Here is a 26,491-nt window from a genome sequence, read left to right as displayed (position 1 = left end):
ACAGATAAGGTAGCACCAGTAGCTCATAGTCTTTCAAACATTCAGATCTATCTTTGAAACCAATAGAGCCATACTTCATTTAAATGGTTGTTCAACTGACTTGCAAAGGCTGTTCAAATATTGTTCTATTACTTTGTAATAATCTGTTTGCAAAGAGCAACACATTGAAACAAAGTTATCTCACTTGTAAGCATTACATCCCACTTTTATATTAATTATTTCCATGGTTTAGTATTTTATTATTTCAGGGTGACCTTATGACATTTTCCATGAAATGTAATCCAGTCTTTGAGGTGTTGAAGCCTTTTAGAGGAGTTGGTTTGCCGTCAGACTCAGAGACAAACGGCAGCAGCTCTGACGATGTCCAACTCTAAACACAGCACAGGAGGAAGCCTCCTTGCCTTCACACTTGTCCCACAAATCTTGCCTTTACATACAGTATGTAGCGAAAAAATAAACACATTTTGCCTCCCCTGGCCTGTCTGTCTTCCCTCTTTCTGCTCTGTCTCTCCTCTGCCTTAGTCATATGAGGGTGTATAAACACGAGCCTCTGTGGTTCAGCGAGCACAGAGACAGGATATGAGAGTGATTCCCCTCACCTCTCCCTTTTGAACATGCGTCAGACAGTGAAAGGAGGCTCTTTTCCAAAAAAGGGCCACGTGGGGGTCAGATCTGCTCTGCTGCGTGTCTGTTAATACAGTTTCAACCTCAGCATCCCAGCAGAGGAAGCAGAAACCCCCTCACTGCTCAGTATGGACCCTTCACAACTCAATCATATCTCAATGTACACACTTCAACAACTGAGATGTAACAAGGGAAATCAAACACACTGAAGGAGGTGGAGGTTCAACTAGGACCCTGGAGTGGCAAAAGGGCCCAGACAGGATTATAAGAATTAGATTGAGAACATAAGGGGACGGGGGTCAGGTGAGTGCTGTGTCTAGAGAAATTATTAGGCAAATATTTTGATAATAGGTACAGTCATTTTTAAGCAGAAATGCCAAGTATTTTATTGCTTCCAGCTTTTTGAAATGTGAATATTAGCAAATATTCAGAGCTTTTCTTCATACATAAAATGAATATCTGTAGGTTTTGCATTGTCACTCCGACAGAAGATCTCCTTGGGTTTTATTGGATGTTGTTTGCCCTTTAAATCTTGTTTCTAATGTTTTAAAGTCCAAATGATAAGAAACTAAGCAAATAGTTGCAACAGTAGTCCAATGACAGGATAACAATCAGCATTATGTAACTTGTTTAGACATAAATGGTTCCAGCTAATCAGTACTCTATGTGTGCTGTTTGTTGTATCTTCCATGAATTCAAACACAATATCTTTGGGTTTTGGACACTTGGTTTCGCACTATAAGCAGTTGAGTAAGGCACTTACCGTAATTTTCGGACTATAAGCCGCGCCTTTTTCCCATTTTTCGACGCTGCGGTTTATATAACGGTTCGGCTAATCTATGGATTTTTACAGCTAACGGCCACCACCTTTAACTCTATGGGCTCTATGGCCGGTCCGCGGACCCACACCTTTAAGCAGCGGGTTCCAGCGGGAAAAGCTGGAGGCCGGAAAATAGTGAGACAGGTAGCGCGCAAAAGTAAAAGTGGAACCGAGAGTGGTACGAGAGACAGAACGAGAGCAAGACAGACAGACATTACGAGAGCGAGACAGTTTGTCCCCGTACCACTGGTTGAAAACCACTGCTGTAGATCACTGCCGGTACGTGCGCTGGGAGCGCACCGTTTAAGTTTGAAAGTTGAAAAGTTTGTGTGTCTGAAACGCTATGTGATACAGTACAGTTTACACAGCACAGTACATGTTCTGTAGCTACTATTGCACTAAATGGTAACACTTGAATACGTTATGCAAATATGCAACTTGTTTGTTGAAATGTTAATAAATGGGAGCTTCCTCAAACAGCCATCTCTTTCCCGACAATCCCCTCTGTGCACGAACCCTTACATATGGTAATTAAACATAAAACACCTGCGGCTTATAGTCCAGTGCGGCTTATATATGTACACATCATTCAATTTAGCTGCTGCGGCTTATATTCAGGTGCGCCTTATAGTCCGAAAATTACGGTAGTCCTTAGTTACTCCAGGGAGAATGTCCCTGTAATTGGTAATTGTAAGTCGTTTGGATAAAAACGTCAGCTCAATGAAATGTAAAGTGTACACAGTATTTCCATTTGGGATTATAACAGTTTTAGTGGACCAAACAATGAAAAAATCCATCAAGAAAACAATCTACCGATTAGACCTTACGACAGCAGTTTCAATTGAACTCTCTGCCCTTTGCTGCATGTTGTGCACTCTTTCTTTTTTCCGAGAATTCCTGTTTAACTATTCTATCCAATAACAAGGTAGAAAGCCAGCAAAATAAATTCCAAGAATCGGGGAGGGAGCTCTGAAACTGATCTTGAAGCTTGTAGTGGCCCAACACTTAGGTAAAACATTGTTTGGGTTATTTGGTCACCGACTGATCTGTAGATGGAAGGCAACTCAAGGGAAACTGATTGCTCAACACCTTCAAACCAGCTCTAAAACTAAATATAACAGCAAGAAGTTGGAGCAATGTAATTTGGCCTGTAGGTAATCATTTCAATCTAATTTTGGCAAGTCTTGCATTACAACCAAAGCCTCTGATGGAGGAAGCAGCGATTGAATCAACCAGCGAATTGAAGAGGAGGAGAATAAAGAGGAAGCAGAGATGTGTAAGGAGGAGCCTGGATGGAGAGGTGTTTCATAAGCACCCATCGCCAAATCTTGAACCTCGGGTTGCCAGGTCCCAGCTGTTAGGGTGGAGAAACTTTAAGGCTGATTCACAGGAAAAGTGTACATAACACCGGTAGATGGAAACCGGGAACACATTTTTCATTGGTAAGTCTCATTTAGCCAGGCCAATTACCTTCCTTGTCTGTGTGCTTACCCACTTAAATGTGTGAAAATGGATTCAGATAAAGTGGCTATCATACTGAGTGGGTGAAAGAGTACAAGTCTGAGAGATATATGTAGTGTGGCAGTAAGCTGGAGCCAATCAGACGATGTTCCGGGCTCTTAAGTCGACTGTGTCAGACACTGTCAGCTTCACTTACACCTATCCCTGCACAGCCCCCATAGCACCACATTACTAAATGACTATCTAATAACCCATCCCAGACTCATTACTCAAACTCAAATTGGAGCAGTTTAGATCCAATCCAAGATCCCTTCACAGCGCTTTAGATCAGAAATATACAGGGCTGGCCATTAAAAAAAAAAGTCATCATTTTCAGTGCAGTGACTGCTGCTCATAAATGTCATAAAGCTGGATTGGTGTGATGGGGGAGCAGAAGCAGGGAAGAAGGCGAAGGGGGGAGTACAGGAGGGGGGGGAGTACAGGAGAGAGGGGATTGGAGTGAAATGAGAGAAAGTAAGAGACACAAATCTAAAGCAGTGATAATGTTAGCATGCCACCTAGTGGTGAAAGGTATTTATTTTCCTGAAAGAGCTTGGAATACATGATTTTGTGAAGTTGCCAGGCATCACAAGATGATAACATGCAGAAAGAGTCAAAGTATGATTGTATTTCCATAAAATGAATACAAATGAATAAAGACCCAGGCAGCATGAACAGCAGAAGTAGACTCTTACTTCGGAACAAAGTCTTGGGAGCTTCATGATAAGACTGTGTTTTCCCACTGAATGAAGTCAGCCGTCTTACTTGAATAAAGTGTTTTTTCAGCAACCAATATTTCCACCACAATCTGAATCTCACGATTTCATGCTCTATTCAGCTGGAACCCAACAGTTGCAGACACAGCAGACAATTTGACAGTTTATTCTGAAGGAGAGCGCAGACCACAGTGGAGATCAATGTGGCCTAAAGACAAAATAATTACTTTCAGTCAATAATCCAGATATGGGGTTTGCGCTGTGTGAAATCCCCCATAACTCTTTAAAACTTGTTCCAGTAGGGATGATTATCTGAATGTCGGCTGATGTTACAATGTGAAACGGATCGGTCGCACCTTCCATGTCCAGGCCAGCCTCACATCCTGCACTAATGTGATATCATGCCCATCACAAATGCCTTCTGAAGCTTAATGAATATATAGCACAGAGAGGACCCCAATTAGTGGACCAGCGAGAGGGGGGAGGCGCCACGCCAAACCACGTAAACAAACTTACCCTGACAGGGTCGCTTGTACAAAAAGGGGGGAGATAGGCGGATAGCGAAGGAGGCCGAGAGAAAATGAATTACCTTCCTGACACACGTCAAAGCCAATCACCGCGGAGCATCCCTTGCCGTTCCCGCGCCCCAAAATCCCCGCCGCCACCGTTGTGTTTCATCTGCTAGTGTTAGTATGCACACAGGCCGTGCGCCAGCCTCCAAATGTATTCATTTATTCAGAGCCCCTCGGAGAAATCACAGTGTCTTGTTGTCCTTTTTTCCCCCTTCCCCATCTGTCCAGATGGAATTTGCGTGAATAACATCAGTTTAGTGAGGCAGAAAATAAGTACAGGCTAGCACAGCAGAGGGGACTAGATTACACCCACCTCCCCAAAAAATAGGATGGAAAGACAAGTGTCACCTTCATACACTTCTCTCTCCGTCTCTGCCTCCCTTTCTCATTTTCTTCTCCGGGTCTATTCAAACTAATCAGGCGGGTTGAGAGATCCGTGCAGCTTTTTGCAACAATTATTTTGTATGCAGGTTCAATTAAACAGAAGATCATGAATCAAAGAAGCGGCTTTTTCATTATAAAAAGGTGAGCGGCCATCAAGGGAGTGCAGCCCAATGCTCATTTATCTGTGTTTTGTTTTGCATTTATAACGCAACTAATTGCATTAATTAATCAGATGTAGCCCTAATAGGAGGGAGAGCATCTTGCTCAAGTAATTGAATGAGATGAAAAAAAACTGTAAATCAATATTTCCAACCTCAATAAAGCCCAGAGGAAATTAAAACGTCTTCAGTCAGAAGAGTGGAAAGCCTCAATATTCGTTCAGCCTATCAGAAAGTATTCACTACACCGCCTTGAAGGAGAAATTGTCTTGAAAATGAAATTGATTTCAATAGAATCTGTAAGAAGTGCTTCGCACGCGCCTGAATTTTTAACGGAGAAAGGCGAGTGTGTGATCTCATTGGTGGTCACTTTGGTTGTGATTACTATGAATGATGAATATGTGAGAGAGAAAAGCAAACACAGAGAAACCTACCTCTCTGAGGACCGTGCTGCTGTATCCTCTGTACAAGCCTCGGAAACCCTGTGCAAAAATAACAGGACACAACAAAATTACAATAACAGAAATACAGAAAAATGGTTAATGAAATCTCAAATTGTAACTCAACAGCACAAGACACTATAACAAAAGTGATGTACAAGCAGCAGAGTTCAATACACACCCAATGAAATGTTTTAGTTTAAGATTCTGTAAAACAAATGGTATAATAGTTACACCTTTTTATAACTTATTTCTCTCAATATGGCCTTTAATTTCTACCATCTTTGGTGACATTTTAAAATGTCATCATAAACGGCAGAACATATTTGACTCATTAAAGTTACTGGGTTGGGATTTAATTATTGCTTTGCGTCAACCAGAGAAGTTGCCGGATGGTATTAATGATAGGAATGATGACTAATCCACATAAGAAATAAATATCAGAGCAATAATAAACTGGAGTTATGATTTAAAAGTGCCTTTGACTGCTGCATACCTCCTCTCTGAGTGTAGCCAGCAGCATGTTGTAGGTGGAGGAAGATGGAGAGGCCTGGGTCCTCTGTTTGACCACCTCTGTGGGCACCCGGATCAGACACGCCACCTACAGGATGGAAAGAACACAGATAAGCCACGAATAAGGAAGAGCGCCAGGCATTGAAGAAGATTTTGGTACAACTTCTGTGTCGGTCACGTGATGCATTTTCAATCCTGCAAATTGAGCCGATATCCCACATTTGATTGACAGTCGCCATTTTAAAACTTGCCTTTTATCCAATGGCTAATTCAGAAAGCAGGATAGGGCTATCATCACCATTGCCTGTGTCAGATCAATCAACACAAGAAAGGGTGGGGTCAAGGGTTCACTAACCTGTTTTCAACGTAATATGATGGAAGCTATGACAAAGAAAAGGAGTTGCAGCTACTAAGAGGGTGATGAAAGTATTTATTTACGTGTGAAGTCGGGGAAAGCTATTCTCTTAAGAGTTTTTTGTCAAATTTGCTTTCGTTTTATTCCAATCGCATATGTCAGTGATTGAATATAATTTGACTATTTATACACTAATAACTCTCATCACCTAAATTATTAGGTTGCAAGTTATTTTCTGTCCATATTAATGATAATTGAACAGCCAGGACGCAGCGAATGGAAGCAGGCTTTAAGGAAAACACAAGTTTTATGGGCACCATCGATGGGGAAGATCACCTGAAAAAATGTTTACATTCAAAAGTTGAGCCATTTTGTCTTGATGTGCCACTGAGCAGCTTTTATTATAATGAACGGGGCGCTGCCTCTTACGCTGTATCCAGTTAGCTCATGCTCATCTTTTACAGCAAAGCAAGTGAAGACAACATCATCTTTCCTTCATACATCCATGGGTGGTAGCAGATAATGTCCAATGGTTTTGCCAGAATAAATACACTCTTAATTTACACTCGGTATTTCCTTAAAAAGTTTTTTTCGATATCCATATTGTTCTTATTGCAAGTGGGTGTGTCAGGAGCCACACACACGATGTCCCAGGTGTCGCCCAGGAACAGAGTGCTAGCCTGTGTTTCTTTCTACATGGCAGGTGGCCGTGATGTGGCACAGCCTGAGGAGAGCAATTACATCAAGCCGGCGGGCTAACGAGTTCTGTAGTTAGAGTCGAGCCAATTAACAAACTAGTACACACAGAAGACATGACACCTGAGCAACAGGTTAAAAGTTCACCTGTGTATCTGTGTTTGAAAAACATGCATGCGCTGCCATCAAAACTCATCGTTTCAGGCTCACCTCAGTAACCACACTCCCCGCTACAAGTTCCAACCCATGTGTCAACAAAAATATGGACTGCCAACAGCTAGTGAAGACAGACATGAATATTTATGCTTCAAACTCCCATCGCCCTAAAGGCAGGCAGGCAGGCAGGCAGGCAGGCGGGCACAGCTGCCCACCTGGCGACTTGATTTTCCATTTATCCTGCACCGGAGCGGAAACACCGGCTAACGGAGAGCAATCTCACAGAGCGATCGGTGAGACAGCCCCCTCGCTGCGACTCCCCCACGTTATAAAGATGCCAGTCTGCTAGTGCCACCCTCACCACAGCAGCAAAAAGAGTGATGTAGGCATTGCAATAAAGATACAAATGCTACCCAATCCTGTTCTGCTCCATCTCCATTCAGCTATCCATACTGATTTAGCGTTTGGGCGCCTCAGGTAGTTCTGGAGGTGATGGACCCTGGAGGATAAGACTCTATTGCCATACTGTGCGAGGGGGGGGGGGGGGAGAAGGCTACTCCGACAGCTGTTAGAGGGCTCCCGTCTGTCAACCACTCTACACTCACCAAGGACACCTTATGAGCAGGAACGTGAATGTTTGTGGAGCAAAAAAGATGAACTCAGCAGTCCTGGAAGTCAAGTGAAATCACAGACTAGGCTGAAGGAGACCTTGCAGACAGGACATGGAAAAAGATCATGAGTCTCTTAAAATATTATTGACTATCGATTACTATATGCTGCATTACTTTAGTTTGACCTTCGCTGCAACACTTTCATTGTTGGACCTTTCACTTTTCAATACAAAATGAGAACATAAACCCTCATTCTGTGTACATGAGAGCAAAAACAAAAGAGCGATCCTGTTTGGTATTTCAGGTGAGCATAGTCTAGCTGCAGCATACCCATGGTGCAACAGTACCACCAAGTGGCCTGACGTTTATCTGCATTGCCTTGTAGAGATAACTAGCTGGCTGCATCTATTTCAAAGATCTCATTTGCCCTCCCTTTGGTTAAGTAACCATTTATAATACAGTGTACATAATTTCCCCCCCCCCTAACAAATTCTCCAAAGGACCGGAATAAGGCAGCTAAATAGAAAGAAAGTGCCTATGACAAGTAATTACTGATGTAATTGGATCGGGGGGCCTGGAGTTGAGACCGCCTTTCCGCCGCTGTCACTGCAGAAGGGAAGGCAAAATGAGCCAGAGATTATACTAAATAAATTAGGGACATTGTTTATTTGGGAGTCATTTGTGCACCCAGGGGTGGAGAGAATGATGTTGAGTGGATAGAAGATAAACCTCGAAGCCTTTGAGACCCTTTCAGAAGAAAGCAGCAGCAAATAGGGAACAATGCTGATAAATCCAGGCAGGATAAGATAAGGCTGGGGCTTTAAAAGGATAAGAGTCTTATCGGTGTATGTCATCATATTTTTAAAAGCCCACCAAAGTAAAAAATGAAAGATTTAGATATGTGTCCCTCATGTTTAGGAGAGGGCTGTACGTGGAGAAAGCTGTCAGGAAGACAGACGCACGTTTCTTCACCTAATTTGGCTGCCCTTCATTCTCGATGCTTTCCTCTGGAGTGTAGAGTTATTATAAATCCGTTGGCAGTCTTTTAAATTCCTGAAACCATTCATCTTTATTTACAAGCTGTTAGGTTTGTCAGGCAGCGTTAATTAGGAGGCTGCCTGCCTGTGATCGGAGCCTCTCAGTTTCACATGGCTTGTTGTTGTTGTTGTTGTTGTTGTTGTTGTTAATCCAAATGACAGAGCGCGTTTTCAATTTCCAGCCCTGGCCGCCAAACAACAAGGTGAGAAGACGGCGCTCAATCACGGGCGAACCACGGTGAGGAATGGGAAATTAGCAGAGACTCACAGCACATTATGGGCATAGGCGGCGAATCAATGCGCAGATTGAGTCGTTACATCCCGCAGACCCCCACCCCCCTCGCTCCATCCCTCTTTTACCGCTCATGGAGGTCACAGTGGTCAGTCAATCAGGAACAGAATTATCATGTGGCGCCATAAAGACACAACAACAGGTTGGAAAAACATATTGGCAGCAACAACTGTTATGGGCCTCAATTATTTGGATTTATTTGTCATTAAAATATACTGCATTCACAAAACAGACCATTTGCCAAACAGGAAATACTGCAGTCCCACATGTGAACAGAAAAATGGTCCTGGCCTTAGCTTACTTTGAATAAACACAATAAATCCAGCTGAAAGACTCTCACTTTTCTATTGATCAGGAGACAATACGTTGGACTAAAGTTGAATGGTAGAAAAAGTGTGTCTTCCAACTCGGTGGCATACCAATACCAATTCCAATAAAGCTCATACAAAAACTCAATATCTCCATCTTTGCCCCTGAAACACACTACAGTATGTCCCATCACATGAACCATATTCCCATGACTTTTTTCAGGATGTTTGCTCACACGCCCACAACTAGATATGCATGATAATACCAAGGTAGATTGAAATACGGGTTGACAAAGAAAGGAAGGAAGAGATGGAAGAAAAAAAAGGTCATGAAGAAAAGGGGAAGAGATGAGGACGCCGAGTGTCTCCAACTTTGAAACAACAGCCAATAAATCACAGAGTGTGGCGCTGCTCGAAGGCGATGCATGGATTATTTCTCAGTGCCAAGTTAAGTGGCTGCCAGTTTCTACCCCCAAAACTCCTCCCTCCTTCTCACTGTCCCCCCATCTTGTCATGTCACACTGTATTTTCCAGTACATCCTCGCACAGACATGTGCTGGTGAGGTGTTGGTGGAGGTTGTGGTGGTGGCGGTGGTGGGGGGATTTATAGATGCGAGAGAAACCCGCCGCCTGGCCTTGACAAATGAGCTTTCAGGGCAGACGTCGAGCGAATGGGAATGAAGATAAATCTGATCTAATGGCTGGATAACAGCCTGCTAGAGCCTGACAGACGCCATCAGCTTACACATTCTTTATAGGAGCGTCGCACTCACACAAACACCAGGACGCTTGAGCGAGGGGAGATTTCTCTCATTGTTTGACCCTCTCTCGTTCTTTTATGACTTTCCTCCTCTCTGTCCTCACCGTTTCTGTCTGTCCTGCTTCTGTCTGCAAGTTAAACAGGGCGTTAAGTAGGGTCACATTGAAAGGCCATGTGAAGACCATCATCAAACAGCTGGAGTACATTTCTGTACCCTTAAGTAGAGTTGCACAATCAACCCAAAAGATTGCAATATGGATTACATTTGGAATATCCAAATCGTTATAAGCTAAATATTTGGTAAGAGCAAAATATGAAAAGATATCCTTCTGATTGAAGTATTCTGGAGCTGAGATAAGTCCCTAATACCAAGCAGTATTCTACAGACTTTATAAAATAACCATATTAATAATAATCATATTACTATTGAAATGTCAGTCAACACAATCGCATTTCGTTATTTGTTACGAATCAGAAAGCCATCTAAACTACACAATTCAACCACCTTCAAAACCGAATTTAGCTGATGAACGTATTTAGTTAGTGAAGTTTAAATCTATTGTAAAAAATGGAAGTTCTTGATCATCCATTTCCCATATTACTCTGATGAGGCTTTTTCTTACTGTTTATGCTGGATGAATATCTGTTAACCTAAAGGCTCGACAATAAAGAAAAGAGTGCTTGGATGCAAGTGTGTCCAAGAGTTATCTCATACTTCCAACAAGTTATATCTCCCTCTGGTATGATCATAACACACTGAAGTACACATCTACTGTAGTAAGTGTGTGCCAAGTGGAGTGCATCATAGATAGAGGGGGGCTTGGAGGGTTTGGATTATTAAAGGAAAAAGTCCCATAAAACCCCTGTTGTGAATGTTGCTGAGTGGAAACAGTTGGTAAAACATAACTAAATGGACTCCAGGGGGAAAGGATGATGGGCTGATGAAGGGGCGGAATGGGGAAGTGAGGACATAAACCAAAAATCTGCTTTAAGTTTCTGTGTGTCAAAGCCTGCCCCCACCCACGCAACAGAAAGACCAGCAGGTGGAGGGGCACCAGGGAAACACAACGGTGACCCTTGTCTTTTACTGGCATGACGGAACATGTAATGCAGAGTGGAAGATAAAACGAAATGTTGATGAAAATATGCTTGAGTTTGCATTCATGTTGACAATGCAGTTTGTGTTTAACCATTGTCTTTGTGCCTGTGGGCTTTAAATAGACCCATATAAGGGAACTTCCAAATGCAGCTGCCATTTAATTACATTTCACACTGAAATTAAACAAAATAAAACCAGAAAGTAGAGGATAAATAGGCAGCACATGATGCAGAGCATAAAAAGGACTTCAAGGAATCATTTGAAAAGGCTTTTTCCAGCACTTTATTCATGTGCATGTTGTGAGAATCTATTAATCATAAGGTATGGCTTGAATGGTCGTGCAGAGATTATGCAACCTCAACAGAACTCATAATGATAAAGCAAAATAATGGAATATATTATGCAAAACAATGTACGATGGAAAAAAACTAAGGAAAATAAATACTTTTTTCTGTTCATTTTCAATATAGCTTAAAAAAATAGCTGCTACAATTTTTCAGAGGCCAAAGAGACTTTTATAAATTCTCTGTATTATCCAAAGCCAAAAGTTATTCAATTTACAATTACAACTAACAAAGACAAGTGGACAACACTGCTAATTCAATTCATTTCGATAAATAAGTAAATGACTACAGTTGTTTCATCACGAGACGAAACGAATGCATCACACCCACTTGCCCAAGACTCAGCAAACTTATGTAAGACCCTTGGTGAAATAACTTTTAATCAAAAATCTCAGTCATATGGCAGCAATTGCATCATAGTGCGGGCGTTTAGGCCTTTCATACGAGTCGAGGGCAACACCGGGGTAGGCCTTTCATGGCTAAGCCTGAAGATTACTCTCTTTGAACAAGACGTATCCAGTTTTCTTCAGAATGCAGTGGGATACCGCCCCTGCTCTGCTGAGCCCCACTCCGAGGATTGGTGCCTTTGATGTGCTCAAATCCAAAACAGCGGGGAAGGGGTTAAAGGTAGCCGCAACCTCAGCCTCACCTTTCACACTCAAGTTCCACAGACAAAAAGTTCCCAAAATGTTAAAAGATACTGCAAAAGAGTGGTGCAGGAATGAGTCCTAAAACCGGTAATGAGTCAGCATTTTAGTTTAGCACTTCTGGGTTTGCTCGTCTCATAGTACATAGTTTGTTGGTTAGTTGTCATCAAAAAAGGGCGGTGGTGGTTAATACAAGCTTACTAGATTTCTATATTTCGTTCAAACACATTCAAATACGTCAAAAAATACTTGTGATGATCTGAAACTTTTACGCATTTTAAAAACAGAGATTGCTAACAAGTGGCTAAACGGCAAACACGAATCCCCATTTAGCATTGCGTTGGTGCAATCAAGATTTTGTTTGCCTAACTTTATTTATTTACCTGTGCCAATTGCATTTACACCTCAATTATGATAAAAGTGGTGTTAATAGAGACTATCTTGCTGAACTTAGAGGTATTAAAACGTTTGTTTGCCACAAAGCTTTTTCTTTGATGTAATGGAAATATCCCATTGCCTTTTTGAGAGAGCACTTGCAATGCTTACTTCCATTCAGCCTTCAGAAATACGTCAGCCCTGCACCACTCTTTAGAATAACGTGTCCTCTGTGAGACACCAAGACACGGCTAAACTCAAGCTGAGTCAACACAATCCCATATGGAATAATCCATTTCATAAACATGCAAAAACTTGGCTAAATTACATCCATCCAAAAGCCATGAATACTAAAAGACCAGGATTTTGAGGAAAGCCATGGTGGTGTAGCAGGGGGGCATTCCTCTTTCCATTCCTTCCCCATCCCTCTATCCCCCTTCATGCCAATGTGAATACGCGTGGCCCCCATATGGCTCAGATCCTGAGGTTCACTGCGAGTGATTGGGACAGGATGGACTGAGGAAATTGCGCTGCTCCTCGTTTGGTTTCAAGACTGAATTCCCCAGATCAAATTGGCGGAGTCTGGGGGTCTGAGCTGGGAAAGTATGAGTAAATAGGCAGTAATGAGTTCTTATTTACCCAGCAAGTGGGGGAAATGATGGGACGACAGTCTTGAGGAAGCCCCCTTAACTCGCCCAGCTGGACTACGCGGCCTAAAGCCAAAACCGCATACTCACCCTGCTCCCTGCTGCCCCCCCTGTCTAGTGGTCTGTGACATTTTAAAGGCAACTACGTCAACAGACATGCCAATGGTGTTCATAGGGGACTTGTGGTTGTGGGAAAGAAGCAAAGAGGGGAAAAGAGTGCGTGGAAGAACAACAACAATACAAAAAGGCAGCTGGCCTTCTGGAACGACTAAAAGGGGGTCAAACAAACATGATTTCAACTAAATCCAAAGTAGAGGAGGCAAAAGTTGGAAGAATGAAGGACACTTACTACTTCTCCGAGGGAGGCGGCCATCATGTGAGTGACAGGTGCCGCTTGTGGAGCTGCTAGCCCCCCCCCAGCGCCGAGAAGGGACTTTGTGAATTCGTAGGTGACAAAGAAAGCAGCGGCTGAAACCAAGCAGAACCACAGCCATTTAAGGCCCATTAGTCAACCAGCATACAGCAATTAATATCCCTCACTACCACTGACAGGGGAGAAACTGCGGTGTGAGTGTGGGTATGTGTGTGTGTCTGCTTGTACAATTAGGGTAAAAGCTAAGAAAGTTAAGTGTGTGTCATGCGGATAGAGTTCGGTTCTTTTATACTCTCATTAGTCATGTAAATTCACACGGCAAGAGTGTTAATTTATAAACTGCAGCAAATAGATTTTATTATATTCAAACCGACACGATAGGACTTTAACGTCTTATCTTTACCAGTCGTTCTCTGGTATGCACTTCAAAAAGGGCAGTCATACTGATTTTTGCAGCTGTTTGATTGAATAGTATCATTGATTATGACTTCTTTCAATCGAATATTTTTCTTTAAAATAAGAAATGAACTTGGTGCATTTTCAATCACAAACATGTAAAAGTTTGTTTATGCTGTGAAGAAACTTAAATTAGAGTGGGGGATGTGTTGAAGCTTCTAAAATGCAGATGATCTGCTTCCCACCAACGGGATTATCAATATGTTTGACTTCAGAAATCTTGATGAGCAAAGCTTGGATAACAACATTGACTGATACTCTGCGCTTGGAAACAATTTGATATATCCTAAAAGATAGACTGGGGGAAATTGGAAAGGACGTGGGGTCCAATGGTTTCATTCATAAGGGGGACGGTCGGCTGAGATGCATTGCACAAACAATCGTTTTGTAATGGCTTGGGTGGCACTGCTCGGGGAGGGAAGGGTTGGGGGGGGTAGTCTGGGCTCATCTGCACCCTTTAAGTTTATGTATGTACTATTGCTTACACTTTGTATGCTTCTTCTCAATACAAATATTTCAAAAACAAACAAACGTTAACACTTACTGATGGTGCTCACTCCTCTAGATTTGTTCCTGTTACTGGTCCTTGTCTTCTGTCTGTCGGCCCCCCGGCCCTCGGCCCCCAGCTGCTCCTCCTCTGCCTGATCCTTTTGGGCTTTGACATTCAGCCGCGCCACATTCAGCATCTGCAGGGAGCGGCTCATGGTCTTCATCTTCTGCTTCACCGGTGTACGCTGGGCGCCACCTGTAGATCGAAGAAGGGACTTTATGAGAAAAGCATTTTGTGCTGCATTCCCTCAAGTCAACATCTAAATAGCAAATTACTAGAATTCTTCTATTTTCTCACATTTAAAACATTACTTGTGTTAAAATGGATACTTGGTGACTCCTATGACTGAAAAGTATCTCTTATGGTGTGTTCACACCGGACGCGATGCGATGTTTTGGGGAGGCGCGATTACATGTAAAGTCAATGCAGAAACGCAGACAGACGCGAATTCGCTCCGACGGCGAGCATGAAGCGGTTGATGCGAATGCCGCGGCGCGATTGAGGCGATTGAAGGGGGGCCGCGACAACCGCTCGAGTTGAAAAACTTGAGCGTCAAATTCACGTGACTCGATCTCGCGGTAGCCAATCAGCGGTGAGGATATCAGCCTGTCGTCACTGACGTAGAACCACAAAATCAAAACAGCAGCCGTTAGCACTCAGAGATCACAGCTCCTCATATCTGTTCAGAAACTGGACAAAAGTTAAACGAGTACAAACCAGACTGTCTGTGTCATGGAGAATACAGTCGCTGGTTTGTTTATTGTTTATGTCTGAAGGCCGTTGTTGTGAGTTTGGACAGAGCAGATACAATGTTAGCTTGGCCTGATCGATCCGATCTTCATTCAGAAAACAAGCATTTTAAAAAAGGCTTTTTGCCTGCCGTCTGTCTGCAGACTTGTCAAAGCATTGATTCATGGTTTTTACTAACCGGTATCAGTATGTTGTTACTTCGCCATCATTTAGAAACGTGTATTACAATTAAATCACGGTAAAATATGTTCATGTTGTTGTAGTTGTAGCTCCCGAGCCAGAGCGTCTTGTTTAAATGATGTGAGTAAACACAGCTGACAGCCGCGGTGAAACTCGAGCGATTAGAGCGAAGCGAATATTGGCATCGCGTCCGGTGTGAACGCAGCATTATGCTTCTACAAATATCCCAATCTTGATTAAAACGGAGTTGAGGCTTTCTCACGTTTCTTCTTGCCCCTCTTGGCATCTGCCCCTTTGGATGTTTGATACAATTCAGCCAGCCCACCAATCAGCTCCTGCTGTACGACAGACAGCTCCCCCTCTTCTTTTGACTCAGGCACTGCATCCAGCAACCTGCAACAAAGACGCTCAAACATCAGGACTTTCTTTGTAACATGATTGAATGTGTTTCATAGAATTATTCCTTCAAAAACAGCATATACAATTAAAATGAAATCTTACCTTATCGACTCCATTAAATGAGAACTCACTCCTGACTGGTCTGACTGAGGGAACCAACACTCCAACACGCCTGTTGCCAGCGGGCGACGGCTGACTTCCCGCTGAGCCCACTCCGGTACCTGATGATCTATGGGTTGGTCTGAAGAACGGATGAAAACAAAAAAAAGTCATTAATTACTAGCAAATCAACATTACCTAGTAGGGCTGTCCCGAATACCATTTTTCGGGCTCCGGATATTCGGTAGTAATCAGCAGCGAATATTCGGCCCACGCGGGGGGGGTTTCTATTTTGTTATTCTACAGTATTGTTATTTTATAGTAGAGATGTCCCGATCCGATCACGTGATCGGGGATCGGAGCCGATCACGTGATTTTCAAAAGATCGGAATCGGGAGAAGAAAAATCGGCAATCGGCTTAAACTTAACCTTAACTCGAGTATTTTTTGTTGACGACTGTTTTGGAAACCCTGTTTAGTAGTGTAATGTACATATGATCATTCGATGACATAATCTATTACGCCTAGAGTAATTTAACCACAAATAAACCTGACAAACGGGACTTAAAAGATTGAAAGAACAAACTATAACTAAATCCGGAGTCGTTTGGGTGAATTTTTCGCGATGATTTTTTTCAAGAATGAAGAAATACACGGTATTTTCCTAAAGTCGTAGAACACCCAATTTGGATGATCGGTCTAGTAATGGCTATTAAGATGTGGTTTGGAGTTTGTGACGTCCGATTGAAATGGTTTCACCGACAAGTTTTCCTCGAGTGAAAAAGGTGTGCTAAAGTTCGTGGAAACTAGAAAACAGAAGGAGGTTCAGTACTTCACACTCCTAGCTACAACCAGCACGATACTCTTCGACCACGAGGTTCAAAGGAGCGAGTCGACCCCACGTCTCACCCTAGGGACACTAACGAGACGGACTTTGGAGACAAGGTGAGTTTTCCGGTCTTGAGTCCGAAGTCGTCTGTCTGGAAACGTAAGTTCAGGGTTGCAACCTATGGAGGACCAGAAAGACTTGTCCGTGAGGTGGCGGACTCGAAAAGAGACAGTGTCCGACACACAAGACGCACCCTCGTTCCAAATCATCAAAGTACCTTCAATCTGTAGAATCGTACTGAGTCGGTACGGGTTTTATCACCCTCTACAATTTCACGTAGTCAACAACCACCACAACACAACACATAAAGTCCTTAAGTCTAAGGTTTATACAATATGGTAGCAATGATCTATATACGAGGATACCAGAAACCTAAAGTGAAACAAAGAAACGTTTATACATAAAACGGATTCTATTTGGTCTGCGGGGCGACAAATTTTTTTGTTAAACCTATTTGTAGTTTTTGTCTGGTCCTCGAAGTAATTGTTACCAGAACATGAAGAGGGCACAACCCTAAATATAAATGTTGCCGACGATGTTTAACATAAACAATGTGTTTGTCGTCTTTACTAACTAACTTTACATATTCACGGTCCGTTCCCTTTAACCAGGAAAACTTGGAATTTCAACCGCTTTTGATTAACGTTAAAAAATTACACAACACAAAAAAGGAAATTAGAGGAGGTCCACTGTACTGTGTCTAGACACCGCAGTGCCCATCTCGGTCACAGAGCGGTCTGCGTCCGAAGAGGGTCCTCAGCGGACCTTCACACACGAGACTTTTCGTCACGACGCTCCCCGACCCGTACGAGAAGAGACGCGGTCTCGCAGGTGTCTCAGCACCGAACGAAGTCACGAGGTCGCCGTCCACCTCCTCGCTCCTCGACGACGACGGGAGGTCGTGGAAGGCTACCTCGACAAGACGAGCGACGAGATGTGTACCACTCTAGTGTCCCGACCAACGGGTGTTCACACTAGAGATATGTTGTCTAGATACGTATAGCTTATTATCTAGAAAGAACATTGTATGAATTTCATATTTAGTATGTAATAACCGAGATACCCTAGTGATCAGGAAACAAAACGAATATCTGTTGTAATGTCTTTTATAAACACATGTCATACCATTTACATTAAAGGGCCGGGCGAATAGGTTATGTCTGACTTTGTTAGTTATCTAAATTGTAGGCACAAACCTATGTTCCTGTTCAACTTCGATGTTTAACATGACTTAGAAACAAAAATAAAGATTGTTGTAGTGAGAGTGTTATTTGATACTAAATTTCACCACATCTCTATGGCCCCCAAACCCTCGTCCAACCATGTGTTTAGAAACAATACTTTGACAAGTAGACACCGTAAATGCATTAAGAGAAAAAAAGGAGAAGAACGGCATAATAACGAAACAAGAAGGTCGACAGACTCCGACTTTCTGTCGCCGGACCACATAAGCCGACAGGAGAGGGGGGAAGAGTGTGATGTCGAGACGAGTGGTAGGGAGGTCGAAGACCCTCAGCGGGGTCTTGCCTCGTCGTAGGATGGGCGCTTTAGTAACGGGAACGGTGTAGTCATTTGTAGAACCGACTAAACGGACTACAACACTCGTCGCGAAGGACCGCTCATCACAATACTGTAGGTACCCTCCTCCTACCTCTGTGACAACCTTGCCGATTCCTAATCCGTACCCAATGGCTCGGGGCATAATTTGCCCGGGGCCCCAGACTTAATAATTTCTGGCACCATGGCAATCTCGGAGATTGCCAATAACCAGAAAATTAGCCGTGACCGCTCGGTCAAGAATTTTTTATACAAGTCACATAATAACGATGTGTTTGTAATAATAACGTCAAAAAGTCCACAAGCGGTTTAGGTAAGATTGTGCGTTTTTCTGACCGTTTTACCGAAGATACCTAATAAAAATCATAAAAGCGTAGAGAGGAGGGGGCGGACGAACGGCTCCCCCCGCCCCGTCCGAATGTGTGTGCGTCGAAAAAGGGCGATGTACGTCGTTTGTGTGTGTGCCTCATCTACCGCCTCTCTTGCGCGAGGCTCCAACACCAAGTTGAAAATGGGCAGAGCTAGACCTGTTAACGGAGCAATGGATTTTCACGTTATTCTCAAATCGTACATTTCCCGCAATTGTGCTCGTTAAACCAGATTTGTAAATTCGTTTTCACGAGGTCGTGAGGTCTGCCTGCACCTTACGGTGGCCTGACAGCAAAGACGCATCGAGACCATCGGGGTAGGTGCCTCATTGCCACAAAGGTGCAGTCCACAATAAATACGAACTCGTCGTTGTGTGTCTCAATTGAGTTAATATTTTTGTACCGCCAAATTACTAATCTTCCCATTGAACTCGAATAAATAAAACAATTAAAGTCAATAAGACAAATGTTAAGACAGTAGTCCTAATAAATTATGCAAATAAATTTTTGTGCAACAAAGAAACTACACTTTATAATAAATAAATTAAATTTATTTTTCGTTACAATTAACGTTATAGGAAAAGTTAAAGTTTCGTTGTGTTTAAACCCACATATATGTAACTGTTTATTGAATATTCTTATCCTGCTACAGTGGCAAGTGGAAAAAAAACGAGGGGCTAAGGCTAACGGCCTAGTAAACTAAAACTGTTAAACGGCTATGGCTAAAAAGGGCTTAGGCTAGAAATACGGTTACGTAATTCTCGCTTTTTTCCTTTTTTCAGTAAATTTAACAGGGAATTCCAATAAAAAAAATACACATTTAAACCTATAAGATTAGGTTGTACTGTAATATCGAAGAAAGAAAAGTGTCGGGTCGTAACATAGTCCAAGTCACCACGTCGTAACCTAGTTTTGTTTTATTTCGCAAAGTCAATGAGCAATCGAATGACGGATGTTAAATCTGTGACGGCGGGACGGGTGAGACAACCGGTCTAACTCTCTTTATTCGTTGGTCCAGATACTTTTGTTCGGGGTTTCTTCGTTGTGTATGTACTACAACACATTAACTTTGGTCTTTGATTCCCGGAGTCCTACTGAAATTCTATAACTTGTAACGCAGTAAGAACAAAACCATTGTAAACCTTAATGTTTTAAATTTTTTTTCATAAAATATTTTTTTTTTTNTTAATTAATTACAAAGCCTCTAATTAATTAGATACATTTTTTTAATCGAGTCCCGGCCCTAGTAAAGACATTTGGTCAAATGAGATGACACTGAGCAGGTGATAACAGTAACGCCAGCATGGATGAAGCTGGTGCAGGTCTTTCTTCATGCCCCCCCTCCGTGCTGTCCCCTCAGAGGAAGTGGGAAAACGGGATAAGACTCTGGACGCCACACTGTCTCAATGATCGACAATGTTAATATGAGAGGAAAATAAATGTTATAGGAAATGAAAAATATGAAGTTAACAAATAAAACACAGCTCAGGGGCAGTCATGGACGTTCGATCCAGTTTCGATTCCGTAACCTTGGCACACTGCCACTCCAACATCCAATCCCGACTTGAAGTTTAATCATGGGGACTGTAGTCCTAAACGATAGCTGGGGATTATTGGTAGTGTAGTGTCTTCGGCCATCCTAAACTCGATGATGCTCGAAATGTCCCTTATAGGCCTACGTCTGTTTCCGGTTATTTTTATTTTGAAATTCAGTTCCTGAAGGACGGCAAAAAAGCCCGAGATTATAGAATTAAACAAATAAATAAAAACAAGGATAATTGTGTGTTATTGTTGACTAAATAACAGTGTGTTATTTTGAAAAGAATAACAAATTAGAAGGAAAAATGAGCCCCATTTATTTTCCTCACAGACAGCAACAAAAGTCCGAAATGATACGATTTTAAATAAAAGCAATAATCGTGGCTTGATATTGAGTAAGAACATGTTTTTATGAACCACACAGCTTCCGGTCTTCCTATAACACCTAATGCCGTGAGACTACCAACAGAAATACATTGCTTTTAAAATCGTGCTGTGCAACACGAAAAAAAAAAGGGGAAAGACTACCAATAGAAATACATTGCTTTTAAAATCGTGCTGTGCAACACGAAAAAAAGGGGGAAATCGTGTTGGTGAACACGAATCAATAGATTAAAAATCGTGTTGGTGAACACGAAATGCCGTGAGACTGGGTTGGCCTTACATGAGTCCATGTAGCTAAAGTTAGCTAGCTAGATGTCTCCTAATAATGCTACTTGGTAAGAAGGTATAGGTAGTTAACACTCACCCGGGCAAAAACAAGGCGACATTTGTTTAATGCCTCTTTGGTGCCGAGGTCATTCACCCATCAACCATGACAGGTTGGAAAAAAGATGGCGCCCTGGCAGAAGTAATTGTTTTGCTCTCCCAACACAGACTTCTTTTTGTCTTGTTTATTTGCTTTAAACATCAAGTTGTGTAATGCATTTATAAGATATAGCAGAGGCACACTTATTTGTGTCGGCAAAGCTCACCAGGGCTTGTTTTTAGACCGACTTCAACTTTCTACGACGGTCAGACAGCACCGTTACCGGCCGGCAAAGTGTAACAACTCCGGCCTCAGAAACGTGGAAGGAGAGGGGGGCTCTACTTTGCTGTTGTTTATACATCTCATTTAGTTTTAGTTTGATCATACAGCATATCCTTCACTTTTGTTCTGGGACAGGAATTGTACTCACCTTCTAGAAATCTCTACTTCTTTCTACTTTCTTTCTTTCCTTTTTTTATGTAGATCAGCTAATATTTTCAAATGTTCTTATATGCTAGTTTTTAGCTTGTATGTTTGTTTGTATAGCTCTAAATATTTAGGTGAAGAGAGCTGAATGTAAGAATGTCATTGTACAGTGCACCTGCCTGTTGTAGGACAATAAAATATCTTGAATCTTTTGCACTTATCTGATTGGCTGAGGCAGTGCCTTGTAGGACAACATTGCATTGTGATGCCAATGACCCAGCGTTTTACTGCAGCCCTCTGTGTTGGCAGTATGGGGGGGCTGTATTTTCTCACAGCTGGCCCTCTGATAGCATCTCTATGAGGAAAGGTTGGGTCAGAGTCATTGGAAAGTATCTCATGCTGATGGACAATGCAATGGAGGATAAATAGATGCACTATATTCTCAAAATCAAACGTGTTTTATTAAAAAGGGCACAATAAACTCACTGACATCACAATGTGGGGAACAAAACAAATTGAAAGTTCTACTTTGGCTTTAAAAACACATTTTACCACAATAAAATATAGTCTATACAAAGTCACTATCCGTTCTTCTAATCTGTGGTTTTAACACATTTCTGTTTTATGTTCAGCTGGAATTACTCAGCATTACAATGTGTTCCCACATTTCTGAATATGACTCATGTGTTTTCATATTATAACACTCTCCTCTCCCGGGGTATAAGCAGGACCCCCCTCCCATTATTCTATTCTGCCTGTGTTATGGGGTCACCCAGAGGGGCAGTCAATGTCATCGCCGTGAACCAACGCAACCAATCATGAACCAGCTGCCCCCCTCCTCGTCCGTCTTCTTCATCCAAGCACCACACCCCCCCAGCATCCCCTGTGACAAATTGGATGGCTGAGGGTCTTGGTACCCCAACCCCCATAAGACAGGCCACCCTCCCCCATTATGTCCTGCATAGGGTGATAGCAGGTGTATATGATATGATGGGGGGCCTTTTAGATTTTTAAAGTGCCTCCCCCAGTCTGTGTCAGGCAGGCAACTGAAGAAGAAGGCACATTTGACTGTTAGAAAAGTGTGAGATGTGTGTGTGGGAGGTAGGTATTTTCTGACTGATTGTTTATCAGAATCAGAATGAGTCCCGCAGTGGGAAAAGTGACAGCAGGTAATAAGGGCATAAAATAAAAGAGTAGGCCTACATGTAGTTAACATTTTAAATATAGAGAAAAAGCACACATTCGGAATAAAATAACAATAAAGGCAAATATGTACTCTTCCATGGCTAAAAATGAGTAGCAGCATTTAAATTGCTATATCAACATATTATGAAAAATATTTGCCAAGAAAAGTGTATATTGCACATTACAGGCTTGTTTATATCCCGTTTGGTTCATCATGAAAGAACAACATTAGGTTCATGTAGCATGCTACACATGATCCACATGTCTTATTATCAAGTCAACATAATATTGTGTTGACATCATGGGATCCTGGGAACTGCTTCCTGTCATGCCAATGCAATGTTGCAGTGAGCTAACAAAACTGGCAACAGAGATGAACACATGCACACAAACACACACACATGTACACACCGATGCGAAGAAGAGAGGAAAGATAATTCATGCTCGGCTGTGTGACAGAGTGGGACAGAGGGGGAGAGAAAGTGCGTGTGTGAGTGCGTGGTCGTGTGTGAGAGAGTGAGAGTGAGGGACGTCATCTGCCTGGACCGGACTACCGGACTACAAGCATACGCGCTCAGGCCGGAGGAGGGACAGAGCCGCCACTGTGCAGCCGGACAGTGAGGCACTGTGCTCGGGTAGGAAACCTTTGCTTCCCGGTCTTCTGGATGCCGGAGCACACCGCGGGAAGTGACTCAGTTGTTAGTGAGTGATTGACGGGGGGAACATGGCTTCTTCTCCGGTCCTCCCAGCCTCGATGGAAGGAGGGACACCTTCACCCACCGGGACTGAGGACCCCGCTACAATCCGACAGGTTTGTGCCCCCTTGCTTCCCCAATACACACTAACACATGTGTTATAAAACCAAACCACAATGTCACACTTCATTTAAAATAGATCAGTTTGACACTCACTCGGTCATCTGCAAGGGCACGTGCGTACAAGAGCAATAATCCACACAGTTTGAGTCATCACACACTTCAGTGTAATTCGGCATGCGGCATGAGTTAACCAGGGACAAAAAAAAATCACATTTAAATCGTAACCACTTCACACAAGATAAACTGATTTTTCAACGTGTATAACTTATAAAAGTTCAGATTTTATAGAAGAGAGTGGTGAATCCAGTGCACGCCGAATGTAGCACAACACGTGAAGACGTCATAGCATGTCATGCATGATGACAGAGGGACACAGGACTGACAGGTTTTTACGTGGAGTTTGGTGTGACGTGATGCTGCTGACACTGTGTCGTTGACACTGATACTAAAGGCTGTCGTGTTTGTCCCATAAGAAGACATCAGTGGTTGGAAAGGCGTTTCCTTGAATGTGACATTTGGCTGTTCCAATTCCCTGCTGGAGGGTCCCCAGGCTCCTCTCCATGCTGTTTATCCAGGGCAAGAGATGGCACTGCTGGTGTTTATGAAGATGGTTTCTTCCGGTGCAATGTTGACAATACATTTAAATCATTCTGAATCAGGAATCAGAATTAGATTTCCTTCCTTCTTCCCACTGAGGGGAGAGATAGAGACAAACAAATATAGACTATTAAAGGGCATGCACATAATATTCAAAATATAAAACATCTAAGTTATTTCAGTTCACAAAGTTCATATTCATAAAATAAATCATTACAATTGACAATGTACAAATTCGGGTAGAAAAGATGCAGCAGTATTTATACAATACATAAAGTGTAACATGATGAATAGAAGCTATAACAGAGTTACAATTATATATTGGACAGAGTTACACACATATTCTTGTTACAGTATTACAATGATCAAAGCTAAGAATAATAGTAATAATAATAATAATTGTAACGATAGGAACACATTGCACATAAGTGTTATTGCGGAACAGTGGTGTCATAGTCATGTTTGTTTTTTACATTATTGCATGTTGGTGGTGTTATTACATAGCAGTGGTGTCTATCATCTTGACAAGCTGCATGTCACGATGTTCTTTTGAAATAACATCTACAGTTTAGATTAGTATTAAACACAGAGTTTAATACTAATCTAAACTTTAGATGTTATTTCAACTCTCAGCTCTGATACTCATATAGGACACGATACAGCATGTGTCTTTGTAAAGGTAGATCTGTTTACTGCCTCCTCCTGCACACTGATGCCTTCACAACAGGTGTAGCTGCTATCAGGGCCACCAGTCTGGCAGCCTCTGATGTCCTAATGTGACCACACGACTGGAGGGACAGATATACCGCTCACACTGCCTGATCTGAAACCTGAGAGTCTGTGAGTTACCTTAGGGTCATTTTGAGTTACAATCTAAATCCTAGTGACTACAAAAAATGCATCTAGCATGTTCAGGTTTAGGATGTCGTGTGTTAAACCTGGTCTTTGTTTGGGACATATAGGAATACGGCTGGATATATTAAATGCATTATTCACAAGGAGCCTCTTATCTATTCTAGCAGGACATACTATAATCCCATGCTAATTGAAGCGACACCCTATAGGTCACTCTAACAGCTGATATCACTTTGGTACTTTGGTCAGTACTAGTCATGGACGTCACTTTGTTAGAAAAGTGGTGGGGACACTTTTTTCTGATTTAAAAAAACACTACTGAATTAAGCCCCCAAGCAAACAATACAAACATACTGTGTATACATACATACATGCTTATAGTACTTTTGTTGAAATCTACGCTGCTGCAAAGAGGGAGCAAAAATGGCTTACTATTCTCTATTCAATTATTAATAATGTATCGCAGGTCCAAACTGCACAATTTTTAACAAATGATCCTAATGCAAAGTGGTGGGGACAAAATCGGCCATTTCAAAAAGTAGTGGGGACATGTCAGAGTCCCCAGTATAAACAAACGCCTATGGTACTCCTGCAGAGCCCATTTAAAACGTGCCTGTTTGGAATTGGTTGAGCTTGGCCTCTGGTATTGCCTGCAGCTTTGTAAAGATCCGTTTATCCAAAAACCTTCACACTTGAGACTGTGTTCTTTAGGGAGCCGTACGCTTTTCCACAGAGTTGCAGTAATTGGGGTTCATCTCAATATACTACCCAGTGTGTATGTGGTCCATTACTAATAAATACTTCTCTGTGGAAGTCCTGCTTTTGTGGCCCTTATTATTAGAACAATGCATTTTTCCAAAGGTTTGCTTTAAAGGTCACATATTATGCAAAATGCACTTTTTTACGTCTTTTATACATACCATGTGTCCTTGGTGTGTAAGGAGACTCACAAAGTGTCAGAAAATACAACCCCCTCTCTTTTCCTCCATATCCACATCTCTAAAAACGGGGGAACAACGGAACTGATCCAGATTTGCTGCAGTCATGACGACATTACAAAAATGTGGGCTGGCTTTACGCCCACGGCCCTATCAGAAACGTTGCTGTATCAGAAACAATGCGTGACGTGTTTTGGAAGTAATATGGTCTGTGTTTACATTAGCAAGCATCGCTAACACTCAAAGCTAACGCTGTGCTGGGGGCATCCAGATTTTTTTTATCCTCTGGAGCAGAGAGAGGAGCGGTGGATTATTGTTATTGATATCGTACAGTAACAAAGTATTTGTACATTAAAAAGTAATAAAGTACAGTGTTACACTGTACTTTATTACTTTAATTCAAACTGTATTCCCTTCTTATCATGTAGCCTACACTTCTTCCTTTCATTGATACATTTAAATCACCTGACTACAGCATATAACATACGATGGCCGTAAATCGCCGATCACTCGAGTTGTTTACGGTGATTTACATTAGACAGCTCGTTCATACTTGTTTCAGTCGATAACGAACAATCTACATCTGAGTGTGGTTAATCGAGTTATATAGTATTAGTTCTAACGAAGTATAGTCTCTAGCTGACTCACCTCCGACGGAGGTCGTTATACTCCTACTCCGTCTCGACTCTTCGATCGTCGTCGTGATCCCAC

The 26,491-nt window shown here is 42.3% G+C and overlaps 2 protein-coding genes across 2 annotated transcripts in view; both read right to left on the bottom strand.

The window, feature by feature from the left end:
• slc25a26 (solute carrier family 25 member 26) overlaps positions 1–13,515 on the bottom strand; it is a 47,022-nt gene extending 33,507 nt beyond the window's left edge. Inside the window, exons 1-3 of the mRNA XM_010795448.1 lie at positions 13,404–13,515; positions 5,711–5,815; positions 5,209–5,256 (exon numbers count right to left, since the gene is read on the bottom strand). Of these exons, the coding sequence (XP_010793750.1) occupies positions 5,209–5,256; positions 5,711–5,815; positions 13,404–13,430 (180 nt within the window). The 5' untranslated portion in view covers positions 13,431–13,515. The remainder of the gene's footprint in view (positions 1–5,208; positions 5,257–5,710; positions 5,816–13,403) is intronic.
• Positions 13,516–14,416: 901 nt separating this feature from the next.
• On the bottom strand, positions 14,417–18,451 carry LOC104966265 (treslin-like). The gene is made up of 5 exons (XM_010795447.1): positions 18,179–18,451; positions 17,515–17,662; positions 15,865–16,003; positions 15,626–15,756; positions 14,417–14,628 (listed from the first exon to the last, which is right to left on the bottom strand). Exons 1-5 carry the CDS (start codon positions 18,449–18,451, stop codon positions 14,417–14,419), a joined length of 903 nt encoding a protein of 300 aa, XP_010793749.1.
• Positions 18,452–26,491: the final 8,040 nt, after the last annotated feature.

This window comes from Notothenia coriiceps, unplaced genomic scaffold (assembly GCF_000735185.1).
Source record: "Notothenia coriiceps isolate Sejong01 unplaced genomic scaffold, NC01 NC01_scaffold00037246, whole genome shotgun sequence".
Lineage (NCBI taxonomy): Eukaryota > Metazoa > Chordata > Actinopteri > Perciformes > Nototheniidae > Notothenia > Notothenia coriiceps.
The sequence above is the reverse complement of the archived record's forward strand: the minus strand, read 5'-3'. Positions and strand labels throughout refer to the sequence as shown.